This window comes from Lactuca serriola, chromosome 2, assembly GCF_051521515.1.
Source record: "Lactuca serriola cultivar US96UC23 chromosome 2, Lser_US96UC23_V15, whole genome shotgun sequence".
In the NCBI taxonomy this organism is placed as follows: domain Eukaryota; kingdom Viridiplantae; phylum Streptophyta; class Magnoliopsida; order Asterales; family Asteraceae; genus Lactuca; species Lactuca serriola.
Genome location: NC_136409.1, coordinates 115,662,768 through 115,678,184, shown reverse-complemented (window position 1 = coordinate 115,678,184; position 15,417 = coordinate 115,662,768). Strand labels below are relative to the sequence as shown.

Sequence of the window (15,417 nt, the reverse complement as noted above, 5' to 3'; positions counted from 1 at the left end):
ACTCAAATTAAAACGTGAAAACCTATTCTAGAGAGTGCAAATGTAACAGCCCAAAATCTCAATAAAACTTTTCACTTTTAGTTAAGAAATTCATTTCCATAAATTATAAAATCCCAATCACAATTGTTTTCAAAGTCCATAACATTACATAAGTTATTCATTAAATTAGAGTGTCTCCAAATAAAACGCCAGAGAGTGCATGTCACTGCATCACCCCGGGCCCTTACCCTTAGGTCTTGAAGTACCTGAAACAACCAACAAACTGTAAGTTAATGCTTAGTGAGTTCCCTAGAGTAAACCCCACATAATCCATATAATCATAAAATCCATGTTAATCATATAAGCTACATAAGCCATGCATACAAACATATAAGGATGCTCTGGAAACCCTCCAGGGTCTTACTTCGGGTGCCATGGGAACCCCCACATGGTCTTAGCCCAATGCCTCGAGAACCCCCCCCCCTGAGGTCTTTGCTTAGAATTCCATGGAAACCCGCCAAGGTCTTACACCCAAGTGCCTCAGGAACCCCCCGAGGTCTTTGATTAGGATGCCATGGAAACCGTCCACGGGCTTACACCCAAGTGCCTCAGGAACCACCCGAGGTCTTTCATGCCAATATCACAAAACAACTAACATACCACGTAACATATAACCAACTAGTGTACTACATATCACTACATCAACTAGTGTAGCACATATCACAAAATGGATCAGCCTTGGTGCCTTCGACCCATTGGTATGGTGAGGAGACTCACCTCTCACGAAATGCTGAACTGGTAAGATCAAATCTCAACTCACAGCTCCGAACTCAATTGCCTGCAACCACCATGGGACTAAATTCATCAAAATCCCGAAGTACCAAGATACCCTTAAAGTCAAACTTGGTTAACCATGGTCAAAGGTCAATAGAAGTCAACTCAGCCTGATCTCCACCTTGTGGTACCCATGTACCACGTCGTGGTGCCGGATAGGACAAAACAGTCGTGAAACAACCCGCCACCACGTCGTGGTTTCAGAGTTTTTAGCAGCTTAATGCATTCAGCCACTTCATTCGATTCCAATAGGTCTCCAACTCAGATCTGGTCCAAAATAGGGTCTAAATGGATAAAGTTTCCAACTTTATCCAATAGAACCCTCTAAAATGTATAGATCTTGACTTTTAAGATCCAAAACACTCCATGACTTCATTAATACTCGTCCATTCCATGGGTTGACTTGACTAAAATCTACGAGAGGGTCTCTAACTCCAATCACACCATAAAATTTGATGCTTTTCAGACATGGATGTCCAATGCATGTCTTAAATTTTTATTAGATCAAAATAGGGAAAAAAATTCCAAGATTCCATGCATAACCTTAAAACTCAAACCTAGACTAGATCCAAAGAGCCAAATGCTCCAAATGGCATGGGGACTCATAAAGTTGCAAGCTTTATGAAGTCCAACTACCTTAGGTAGCAAGATCTAGAGAAATAAAGGGAAATATCCATAGATCTACTCAAAAACACATCAAGATGATGAATTTTTACCTCCTTGAGATGCTAGAGAAAGGTGAGCTCCTGGATCTTCTTTGACTTTGACTTCTATGAGGTCTCCCACCACCTTCATTCTTCACAAGTACAAAAAACTCACACTTTTAAGGCTAAAAATCACCAAATGGAGCTAGGGTTTGCAAGGAATGATTTTTTGAGAGATAGAGGCTAATGGGAAGGGACCAAAAAGGGGATAATGATATTTAAATAGGGCTCATCCCTTAAACTTTAGGGTTTTCCCCCCAATAACCACCTCCACATTGTGGCACAATCACCACGTCATGGTGATTCATTAAATAATGTGGTCCCAAAACTTCATGCCACGTCGTGGTGGGGCTCTACCGCATCGTGGTCTCCAAAGTAGGTTGCCATATATATATATATATATATATATATATATATATATATATATATATAGATATATATATGTGTGTGTATGTGTGTGTGTGTCTCTGTGTGTCTCTGTGTGTCTGTGTGTGTATGTGTATATATATATATATATATATATATATATATATATATATATATATATATATATATATATATATATATGAAAATAATACCATACCTGGACCCGGGTGTTACAGCAAGACTAAGATAGGATGATTTATTCAAATGGTTAAGTGTAAAATATGGATTTAATTGAACAAATAAATCTATAACAAGACACGACATTTTATCGAATTATAACTTAGGTTAACAAGTTATGTAGATAAACAAAACTAATTTACTTGTATAGGTTTACAAAGGTAGAACATGTTGCACATTATGTTTTTATAATCCATCAGTCTAAAAAGACTCTTGATTATAAAAACACTTGGATTCAAAGCTATGAATAGAACTCTTTTTACTTGTATGTATTTTACAAGGGTTAACATGTTGGATTTTATACTTTTCTAATTCATGAGTCTAAACACACTTTTGATTATAAAAACATATAGAGTCAAAACCAATAGAGATCACCAACAATATTGTTGATGTATTGTTTTCAAATGTATGTATCTTCAGGATCGTAGGAGCTAGAAGACACACCATGTATGTGTCATGGGATAAAAAATTTCTTTGGTTGGCCGGTCTGTTAGGCCTTCTTGTTTCATTTTGACTTACATTTGTAGAACTTGTTCTAGTTTTTTATCGTATGTTAGATGGACGACAATGTAATTCTTCGTACCAGATTTATGGAAGATTGTAATGTTTGTATTCTTCAATATATGTTGTGAACTACGATCCAATGTTTACGTCGAAACCTCAACGTTTCTGCCGACGGTTGGGTGTGAAAACCTATCTCTATTGCATCTTGTCCAAAACACTTCACAATGGAATCTGCTTTCTATTATTGCTTGTATATATTTACAATTCAGATTAGGTTTCCTACTAAACTCTTTCAAGAATTTCGTTGCAATCCATGTTTAGGTCATTAGGGAAGCATTATTGAAGTTAATAGCACACTTATTCTTATCAACAATATCCTTAATCTGTAAAGATCTCTATGTACTCATCCAAGTGGCCTAGATTATTTAAGGAAAAAGTTTCTTGTCCCCTTTATTTCCACATATAACAACCACTCTTACACTATTAGACTTGACGAATCTCAGATTGTATCCGTGGCCAATTTCATAGTTCCCAACACAAAGCTTAAATTGGGCAAGAGATTTATACCTTTCACCAAGATGAGGTTTCATCCTTTTCCATTTGATAGAGGGCTCATGAGTGTAAAATTCAACACCAAGTCCATCTTCATCATCTGGAGAATTGATCCATTTAAATTTCAATGTCAGAACAATATTCGTCTTCAACTTATAACACCCGGATCATGGATGTACTTAATTTATTGAATTTTAGCTTTGGAAGAAGGTCATGACGTGAGACATGGTGGTCACGTCGTGAGTGACCATTGACTAGTTGACCCGTGTTTTTAAGTCTCATGATGTGAGACTTTGAATACTCACAACGTGAGAATTACCTAATGACGAAAACCCTAATATTTTGGGTATTCAATGGAATGAGAGGGCTAGGGTTGCCCATCCTTAGCCTCCTTCACTCTCTTGCCTCCTGAAAACCCTAATCTCGACCTACTTGAGGTCCTTAGCCATTTTCGTTGACATTAAAGCATGTATTTGGTGGTTTTTGGCTCATTGAAGTGGAAGAAGACTTTTGTGGAGCATTCTCTTGGCAATCCAGCTTCTACCTCACCTTCTTACAAAGCTTTTAGACCACTGTAAGTCATAAAGCTCTGGCCTTTTTACCTCTTACATGCTAGATCTAGATTTTAAGATCCTTCTTGCATGGTTGTGTGGGATTGCATGCATGGAATCTATAAAGTTGACAACTTTATGGATCATTGAGACATCTTATGTATTATAATCTTTGGATCTAAGTTTTGGAGTAGTTTTAGACTCCAAGCATGAGTCTTGGTCCCATTTTCCCTCTTTAAACCAAGTGAGTGTATGAGTCATGCATTTGACATGCATGACTAAAAAGCTATGATTTTTATCATCCTTTGGGTGAGGGAAGACCCTCTAGAAATTCCCAAGTAGTGGATGAAAGGAATATGAGCATAATGCTTAAAGTTGGCCAAGGCAGCGCTCACGACGTGAGGAATAAGCCTGTCACATTGTGAGAATGCATGCCATCTTAAATGTTTTACCTAGATTAGGTCACGACGTGACTAGGGGTAGCCACGACGTAAAGATGATTGGAATCGATACTGGGCGAGTTTATGGGCTTAGTTGATGCGCTGATTTAGGACTAGGTCAAGTTGATACTTACGATGTGACCATGAGCTGGTCATGACGTGAGGGTCAGCTGTTGGAGCTTGGACCGTTGACTTTGCGCCATTTTGTAACTTTTGGGCCTATATTAGGCCTCGGGTTCTCTAGTTGGGCATGGGCCATTAGTGGGCCTAGTTTGGGTTTGGGCCATTTTTAGTCCTTATGATTTATGCACTCAACCTTAGATAGTAACTTGGGTTGGTATTGATTATGTTCAGTGTGAGGAGCCATTGTGCATTAGACTTGGGCGTGAGATTTTCTATCTTCTAATTAAGGTGAGTCTCTTACTATCTTTGGCGGGTGGAAGACACCAATGCTAGCCACACATTTATTATGATTTGGATGCTAGTTGTCTGTGTGAATCTTGCATGTATGGTATGTGGCAGGGTCCCGATGTCAGGCGGGGCCTGATGAGTGTATTGTATGTTATTTATCTTAGTGATTGTTGCATGTATTTTATGTGTCTATATGTATATCGGGTGGGGCCTGACAAGTATGATTGGATGGGGCCCATTTCATGTTACTAACAGATATGTTCAGGGCGGGGCTCGATGTCGGGGGAGGCCCGATGCGGGGTGGGGCCCGATGATTATAGGGCAAGGCCCATTTTTTGTGTGGTATGTGGTAGTATGGAGAACTCACTAAGCTTCGTGCTTACGGTTTTCAGTTTATGTTTCAAGTACTTCCGGATAGAAGAGGAAGAGCTCGGGATGATCGCATCACACACACCACGATTTTCGCCTTATTTGACCTTGTTGTATTGGGATGATTAATTGACATACTGTGATTTTTCTTTATGGTTTTATAAACACGTTTGGTTGACGGTTTTGTTATTATGAAAATGAAATTTTTTGTTTAAAAACTTTGTACATTACACAACTGCCTTCCCACCTAAGAATATATGCATTAGAGTCGCCACAAAGAGTCTTAAGGAACATGTTAGTACATTTTAGGGTTGTTATGTTCTTGATATCGTCTTCTTCTTTGACATCGATATACATCATATCGAGTTCCTCTTCTTGGTCTTTGTTAACATACTCACTTCGTTCTTTGTCAACGTTTGACCTCATCATTGTTAGATCGCAATTTCCCTTCCCCTTAAGAAAACCTACTCAGTAAAACTCCCAATTGATTGTGCGAAGCTATCTGTAAAAAAAAAAAAAAAAAAAAAAAAAAAAAAAAAAAAATAAAAAAATTTACCCTCTCCATAATGAACAAGAGACGTTATAAATGGTAACCGACTGAGGAAGGGGTTACTTGGAGAAGGAGACCAATTGCAAACATTTCTCGGTTCTAGTGGTTAAACCGCAAAATAATAATAATAATAATAAATAACATAAGATGTTGTCAGTATAGCTAAAATATATGGATTTGTTTTTATACAGATTTTCCTTTTTATACTAATAGTGTTTTACATTTGTATTTGTTGGAATTGTAATGGGATACTTTGTTCTTTTGGGTATAATATGTATTGAAATGAATTTGTATTTAGTATCTTTATCTAGTTCACGAATTTCTTGTCAATCTTCGTTCAATTTTTAGGTTGAACATTCCTTCCCGATGGTGGTAGTGCTGGGCTTACAAACAAGATGGACCAAATTAATTTAAAAATGATATCCACATATGTAAAGGATCAAATGAATAACGTTCATCAAATCGTTTTGCCACTTTGATAGTGCTGCTCACCATACAACAAAAGAAATATACGAATCATGAATTTTGTTATGTTTCTATTTATTAATTTTGTTACGAAATATACAACAAAGTTGTAAGACTAATGTCATAAAACACTTTAAGTTTTTAAGAAATATTCAGTTTTACTATTTGATGTCTTTTGGGTTCACTAAAGCCGAAAATTTGGGTACACATTTTCATTTTTCCGTTTTAACAGGTTATCCGGTTGCCAATAAATCACCTATACATGTCTTCAAAATTTGAGGGTAAAAACAAATATTTTTTGAAAACTTAAGCCTTTTATGATATTAGCCCAAAAATATGTAAAAATATTTTTATACGTATTTAAACATGTGTGTGTGTGTATATATATATATATATATATATATATGTGTGTGTGTGTGTGTGTGTGTGTCTTTATACGTTAAATAAATATAAAAACATTTTTATATATTTTTGGACTAGTGTCATAAGAATTCTTAAGTTTTTAAAAAATATTGGTTTTTATCCTTTAGTTTTCAAGTCATGTGTAGGTGAAACTGTTGGTAACCGGGTAACCCACTAAAAGGGCATAAATAAATTTTTTTACGCATAGGGTAAAACCGAACATTTCTTTAAAACTTAAGGGCTTTTATGATATTTCACATGGTAATCATCAACATTTAGGGTAAATTAGTCCCTCGTGCACATGACAAAAAGCGTGTTTAGTCCCTATTTTCAAAAAGTAACTCGGATAGTCCCTGGTTTGGTTAAAAGTTCCACATGTCATCCCTCGTTGGTTTTTATTTGCACGTTTAATCACTTACAAGAAATGAAATGACTATTTTACCCTTTTTATTTTTTTAATTTATTTTATTTTTATTACAATTATTTATAATATACAAAATAAAATAAAAAGAGTAAATTACACGAATGGTCCCTAAGGTTTGGGGTAATTTGTGCATTTGGTCTCTAACTTATTTTTTTAACTCGGAAGGTCCCTACTATTTGTTTTTTTACGCGCTTGGTCCCTATTATTTGTTTTTGTTACGCACTTGGTCATTGTCTTAACTAAAAAGACTATTATTTAAATAGGAAAAATGATGGGGTAAGTAAGGTAAGGTGAGGAGGCTGGGATTGGGGGTGTGTTTTTTTAAATAAATTAAAAAAATCATGGGCAAAATAGTCTTTTTTAGGTAAGACAGGGACCAAGTGCGTAACAAAAACAAACAATAGGGACCTTCCGAGTTAAAAAAATGAGTTAGGGACCAAACGCGCAAATTATCCTAAACCATAGGGACCATTCGTGTAATTTACTCAAATAAAAAACCCCGCCCAACCCACCTTATACTATCTTCCCTTCTAAACCATCTCCCCCCCCCCCCCCCCCCTACCCAAAATTCGTTGACAAAATCACTATCGTCGAACCATCACCATTGCCCAAAACCATCGACCACTTAATTTTACCAGAATTAACCATCATCAATAAAAAAAAATTACACAGCCACCGGCATCACTAAAGCCATCTTACTTGGAATTCATTACCACCATAATCACCTTTATATCAATTCACCAACAGCCACCATCAACACTTTACATAACCCACCACCAACCACCACCTTAATCATCACACCCCCACCAAGCCAGCACCTTATGCAAATCAGTGATCACACAAAGAATTAAAAAAATGAAATTGAGACTCCCCTGTTCATCGATTTTATATACCCTAACCTCCAATTCGTTGTCTTCTTCACTTCACTGGAAAAATCAATGTTCGAATTATAAAGGGGTGTTCCATTCTCGATCTGTATCTAAAAGAAAGGAAAGAAAGAGGTGGGTTCAACTTCAGTTCCAAACGAGAAACTGGTCCGATGAAATATGGCCATGGTTTTGAAATGCTTGTCATCATCGAACAATCTAGGGTTTTTCATCACCTGAATCACTGTCGGTTGCACCACCTTGTACCTCAAATTGAAGATGGTTTCCGCCTAAGTTTTCGAGCTGCCGCCTGTTTCATGATGGATTTTACTTTGGGGGTCTCAGATTGAACACCACCACCTATAATCTCTGCTTCCGTCATGTGTCCCCACCACAATTGGAGTTTGACGGACGGTTTTAGGAGGTTATACATGATGTGTGTGACAGGTGTTTGTTAGACCGATTTTAAGTCAACTCAGAAAGAGAATCGATGATAAAGCGGAGGTGGTAAGGTGAGTCTGGAATGAGAATGGGATGGAGGTGGAAAAGTCACCAATGAATCACCTGAGGGTATTGATCGGAGGTAAGGAGCTTTCTGTTGATTATTAAGAAAAGGCAAGGGGAGGGTGGTTTGGTGGAGATTTTTTTTATAAGTTTAAAAATGATTAAAGAATAAAAGAAAAAGAAAATAGTAAGGGCAAATTAGACTTTTTATCTTAAAAGGGTTGAAGTTTGTAACATTCAAATAAATGAGAGACGGTCCAAGTTAATTTTTGAAAATACAGACAAAACATGTTTTTGGACACTTGCACTAAAAACCAAGGGTGTAATTTACCTTCAACATTTAATGGCGCGCGAACTGCCATTAAACCATACTTCAATCTTTCTTTAACCTATTTGTCTATTTTAAGCGAGATAGTGTTGTCTAGATTCTTGAAGCTGATTATTATTATTATATAATTTTGGTGAGTTAGTGTGTTCTGATCATTAGATGGCTAGTGTTGGATAACCATCCGATCTTTCTGTTTTGGAGTTTATCCTTAGATTGTTCGGATTACCAGTGGGCTTTTTGGAATTTGAAGGTGGGCTTCTAGTTAACAATCACATGGAAATGGATGGGGTGTTTATTGTCATTCGTCGTATTAATTGGTTTTTAAAATCTTTTGCTTTGGAGAATTAAAGAAGGCGATGGTTGATCAAGGAATTATTTGTTGCCTAATTATTGGGGTTAAGGTAAGGGTTGAAGAGTTTCACAGCACTAAGGTCGACGGCGTCTGGTTCATGTGGAAGGGGAATGGGAATGAGAGGTTGATGAGTGGACCGGTGGACCCCACTTTAACAAATGAAAATGAAAATTTGTAAAATAAAGGGAAATTGTTGCAAATTAGATTATTTTTATAAATTTATAACAGAAAACAATCATGGAAAACAAATATGATCATTAGCGGAAGCCAATGACAAATCACATATCTCTCGCGTGATTGAAATTAGAATACAATTCCTAATCCTAATGAGTTTGAATTCATATTGGGTTGGTGAAATTGCTTACTAAAAACCCATAACCAATGACCAAAATCTAAACATCGTCACATGATTAGCATGTCCTTCGACTCTAAAAGGTGAGATATGATGGTTACATAGTTTAAAGATTCACCGTACACCCAGACTCGCCTATTACTTTTATTTTCTATGAAAATGACGTTGACGGGTACGAATTAATGGTGGATGAAAGAAATCTTTATCTCATTTCATCTAACAGGAATTACATAAAGAAAAAAATATATATACCACTATACCAAAAAAAAAAAAAAAAAAAAGGACAGTTTTTGTATTGGTTTTTTAATTGGCATTTAGCTTCAAGCCAAGATCATATTCATGTACCGGACGCATTAGACTAGAGGGTGTGGCTACGATTTGGGGCTACAGTTTGTGCCACCTCAGTTGCGCACAACGCCCCTAGACTGCGGTTTCGTGCAGTTTAGGCCGCACTACTGCTAGAGACTACAAAGAATCGTGATTGGTTGTTGAGGTTTTTGACCGTTGAATGGTCTTTGCAATAATTTTTTTATTCATTTTTGTCTTTCTTTCCTATATATATACAAACACTTCATTTTTTCTCACACAATACAAACCTTTCTCTCTTAACTTTTTTAAAAAAAAATTACCAATCTCGGATGACTTTATGTATATTTTGGTTTAGTTATTTTCACTACTAGAATACATGAAATAGAGTACGGTTGTTTTGGGTATAGAATACGGGAAAATGAGGGAATTCTAAAGGGGGTGTATTAGATTTGATCACATAATAGAGTACGGTTCTTTAACCGTACTCTATCTCTCTCCATACCATATATATTACCACATATAATACGGCTGTACCACATATAATACAATTATTCAGAACCGTATTATATTCCATATATAATCTCCTCCCACATATAATACACCCATTTAGAACCGTATTATATGTATATATAACTAAACCAATGGAAGTACATATTGTTAACAGAGGCATCCATTAGGCAGATGAAAAATATATTCAAATGCAGGAATAAAATGAGTCAGTTTGAAATGCTTTTTTCCTATTACACTTTTCCTAACTCTATCATATCCTCTACCACCATCAGTCTCCACAAATCTACATAAATAAATAAATAAAATCAGACTTACTTATATTGTTAAACAAAACAAGAAAAAAGTAGTCGATTACTGATTACTTGAAATATGATAGTTTGTACATAAGGGGGTTTAGCATGGTTGGAGTCGTCTGTGAACCAATTTGGTATTGACCTGATAAGAAATAACAATGAAATAGAAGTAATTTATTAGAATAGATAAACAAACATCAAATAGAAGTAATTTATTTTCCATATTTTAAAAGTACAATGCCCTAATTAGAAACTATTTGAAAGTACAATGCTATAACTAATTACAAAAATGAAAGTACAGTACTTTAAGTACTTAAACATACAAGATAATCAGGCTCCTTGATATGTGGGAAGATGCCTCCTCCTATACACACCCATCCATAGGAACTTTTTTATATCATCACTAGAGTATCCCACGACACCTGACAACGATGAAAACTTCAAATAATTAATTTCTTATTTTCAATTCTTTATTATTATTTAAAAAAAAAACTAGACATCCAAACAGTTGAAAAATTCTCAATCAGCTTTTTCGGGTGATGACATGGCAGTACCAACAGTAGCAATGTGTGTTGTTCCATGTGTTATTATCAACTATAACTGTCTTGTTAGCCATTGCTGTTGTTTGGTAACATCAAGTGTGTGTGTTTGTATGTGTGTGAATGAGTGAGTTAAGTCCTAAGTCCTAAGCATGGTTAAGACCTTATATAAATGCTGATTGAATACAGTGAGTTACTTACTTTATCATCTACTTCAGTGTTATGGCTTAACCATGTGTAAGCCTCTCTGAAATCATCAAAAACATGAAGACCTTCACGTGGATGAGAAGTGAGCACAATTTAAAGAGCTGAATACTCTATCCCCAACCTTAGTGGTCAAAGTCAACAAAAAAGTCAATAAAATAATTTTGAGGACTAAAGATGTGCATGTGTGTGTGTGTGTGATTGCAAATACTTACTTCATTTTGGGTATTTTCAAATAAACTAGATACATAGAATTTATTTGATCTTGCGAAAACATCAAAGCCTTCAGAAAGAGCAATTTCGGATAATATGCATGCAGTTGGAGCAAGCACAAGCATTAGTTGTACCTGTCATATCATTAGACAAAAAAGTTTAAGTTGACAGGAAATTAAGCATATGAAAAAAAGGTAAAAATGTAAAATGAATAGAATCCTTACCATGACACTACAAAAGTATACAAACATTACTATGTAAAGGATCAGAAAGGAACTTGCATCAAATAGAGGTGAAAAGCATGCCTGCAACATCATGACCAATAACAAAGTCTAAAACTGAAATAATGCAAGAAGAGGTGTTCAGATCATTCTTGTTGCCAGTCACTGGAAAAACTTTCAAGAGCAAGAAAGCGGTCCCCGGAGTACCATCACAAAGAGTAGAGTCGACGTGTATTCTTCTTTCAATGGTCTGCCATGTGTTCACCACAACCTGTTAAACATTTCCGCGAACATGTTGTAGGCATGCACACAAATGCAGAAAACCAAGAAACAAGCAGTTCCCCCAAAAGATTCAGTATCTTTAACCATGTGAGAGAGAGGGAGAGAGAGAGATGGTACCGTGTGCTTGAGATATGTGGCGGCTCTTCTGAATTTTCTACGGAGAGCGAAGGCAGACATAGAAAGAAGTTTAAGAGAGAATCTTGAGACTCTTTTTCTAAACCCTCGCTTCGTTCATTACCTTTATCTACTGTTAACGTTTCTGCTATGAAACCTTTGTTCATTACATTCATCTACTGATGCGAAACACGTACACAAATGTGTATTCCTCAAGTCTCCAATGGCGGGAGAAATTTCACCACCGAGTTTCAAATTTAAATTCCGTTATTCAATCAAGGATTAAGCATCAGTGCAACACCTTGAACGTAAAATCAAAACTTACTGATGACGGCAACAGTTAGTGGTGGTGGTGGGAGTATCGGCGTCGGTGGCGGTGGCGATGGCGGTGACAGGGCGTACGTATGGAGCTGTTTTAATTTAAGGCTAAATATTGGGTGTAATAAGATTTTATTCTAAAAATAAATAAACACTGATGAGAAATAAACTTTTTGCGTCTCCGGCAGGTTCGTAATGTCAGGCCCAATATTTCAATATTTTATTGAATTAAACATTTAAGTTGGTTTTAATTTTGTCCACCCATATCTAATACGGATGTATTAATGACCGTATTCTATTTACCTGTAGTCTATTTCAATTTTTCAAGTAGTGTTTATTTGTGTTTTTTAAGTTTTTAGGATTATTTTAATGTCATGTGTCTGTTTTTATTTATTTTATTTATTTATTTATCTATTTATTTGTGTAATGCAATGTAATGTTTTTTGAATTTTCAATGTAAATTTTTTTTTTAATTTTCAAGCAATGAAAAATTATGTTTTTTATTAAAAAAGAAATTTTAATTAAAATAGCTAAAAAAAATAATAAAAGAGAATAAAAGTATGACACCACTCCCTTGGTATGGCAATAAGCAACACTTGTGTAGTAAAAAATGAGGTGACGTTTATATGGCGGTGGAGGGAGTGCGGTTTCGGTGGTACCATTTCCTCCAACCTTATGCATTGAGGTTGTTGAGGCTCATCATCCATCGCCATGGTGCCACAGACCCTGGTGTTGAAGGTGGTTGAATTAATTAGAAAAAAGAAAAAGATTCATGATTCATTTTTTTATAGAATTTTCTATATTTCTTTTGAATGGGATGAACTTTGTCACGTATGAAGTATCTATAAGTGTAATCACGTTAAACCCATTCTTGCCTAGGAAGTCGGCTATCAACCTTTAAAAGTCACATAAATAAGAGCATAAGGTGTGGACAACTAGTCATAACACCATTTTGGTGCCACCTCATATGTCGCATCACCAATGGTGTTATAACACTAAGTGGAAAAATGGTCACCATGTTGCATCTTATTATAACACCAACTTTTATCCATTTTATAATTTATTATTATTATTATTATTATTTTAAATTTAGAAAAATATTTTTTAAATATAACGTAATAAATAAAACATAATGTTTAAAAATTATAAATAACATACAATAAAAAACAATCTTTAAAGATTAAAATTAACATAGAAATTAAACTACACATAACATCCAAATTCCAAAAAAAAAAAAAAAAATACAATGCTATTCGTTATCGTTATTGTTACCATAGAAGATATAATTCGTCAAGTCATCTCGAAGTTGTCTATGTTTATTTGTGTTCTGAATGTCAACAACTCAATGCAAATACTCTGATGTTCCTGGTTAAAACTGAACATGTTTGGGCTCCATTGAGATATAGTGTGCTATATTTTGTCATTTATCTTCTACTACCATGTTATGCATTATGATGCATGCATACATGATATATCGTAGAGTTTCTAAATCCAATGGTCGTTCTGCATGTTCAACTATATGCCACTTCCCTTCAGCACTCCAAAAGCACGTTTCACATCCTTACGTGCTCCTTCTTGTCTTCTCTTAAAAAATTTGTCTCGCTCTTCAACCGGCTGACGGAATGCCTTCACGAATGTAGAATACTGAGGATATATTTCATCTGTAAGGTAATATCCATATTTGTATTCGTTTCCATTCACCGTGAAAGGAGCATCCGGGGCCTTTCCATTCAAAAGATCGTCGAATATTGGCGACTGATCAAGAACATTGACGTTGTTGTTGGAACCCGCAACCCCAAAAAATCATGCCAAATTCATAAATCTTGAGAAGCAACAACCTCTAAAACCAACGAAGGTGATCCGTGATGACCACTTGCGTATTACCCTTTCCATGCTACCGGACAATTTTTCCATTTCCAGTGTGTGCAATCAATGCTTCCGATCATCCCGGGAAACCCATGGCGTTCTTCATGCGCCACATACAATTCTTGCAAATCATGTAACGAAGGTTTCCGCAAATACACGTCTCCAAATGTTTCAACAACACCCCTTGACAATGTATACAAACTCTCCATTGCGGTTCTTTCGGACATTCTCATATAGTCGTTCATGGTGTCGAGTGACTCCCCTATAGTCATCAAATGAATGGCCGCAACACATTTCTGCAACGTTGTAGACCCTCGTCTACCTCTAGCATGATATCTTAATTGAAAAATTCATACCTAAACATAAATTAACTATAGTTTAAAAATATATTGCATATGTTCTAAAATTAAAGAAACATGTACTAGATTTTTATTTATTTTGAATAAAAGTATAGTAAAGAAGCGATACCGGCTTTCCAAGGCGTTGACGATCCGTAGGAACACATTCTTACTCAAACGAAATCTTCTTTTGAAGTCCTTCGACCCGTACACACAATTATCCGCAAAGTAATCACGTTATAGATGTTTGTGTCCTTCCTTGCGATTTATGTTTAACATCGCATGTCTTGTTAGTAGCAGAGCTAGGTCTGGTTGTAGCAGGTCAGTAGTGTAATAATGATACGTCATCCTAAAGAAAATATCGTCATCTGAATCATCGGATGAGTTGAAAGGGTCCATATATTTTTTTTGAAGATAATTGAAAGTATGTAGAGAGGAGAAGAGAAATTGTGTGAATTTTTTTTTTAAATAGTAGGTATTTATAGGGTAAATGATTTTTTTAATAGTTTATTTTTTTATACCGTTGCCATTTAAACATTTGAAAACGTTTAAATTTTTTGCGTTTCATCCAGTCACGATGCCAATGAGCTTCAATCTCGACGAGCAAAAATGAGTAGAGGGGGCGGTGTTCCCCCCGTCACGACACCGTTAAAGCGTGCCACCTCACCCAGTTGCTTCTCGTTCTGACCCATACCGCATCGTCTAAGGAAAATTGAGTAATATAACCTATATATACATGGCTATTTTCATAATAACTAATTATGTGACTATGTATTATATAAGTTAATAACTAGTTGTGAGACTATGTATTATATGAGTTAATTTAAAAGGAAAAAACTAAATAGAAATATCAAAATATTTAAAAACTTTGAATTTATCAAAAAATAAGAAAGATAATGAATTATTATAATAGAAATATTATTTATCTTTTAAATTAGAAAAATAATTTAAATAAATAAAAGAACTAATAAGCTTTAAATTTAGGAAATTTGAAATTAAAAGATAAGTTAATTAATTAAA

The 15,417-nt window shown here is 35.4% G+C and overlaps 1 protein-coding gene across 1 annotated transcript; it reads right to left on the bottom strand.

Annotated features, from left to right (window-relative positions):
• Positions 1 to 13,708: 13,708 nt before the first annotated feature.
• Positions 13,709 to 14,268, bottom strand: LOC145089497 (uncharacterized). The gene is made up of 2 exons (XM_079027927.1): positions 14,092 to 14,268; positions 13,709 to 13,948 (listed from the first exon to the last, which is right to left on the bottom strand). Exons 1-2 carry the CDS (start codon positions 14,266 to 14,268, stop codon positions 13,709 to 13,711), a joined length of 417 nt encoding a protein of 138 aa, XP_078884053.1.
• Between the last annotated feature and the right edge of the window lie 1,149 nt (positions 14,269 to 15,417).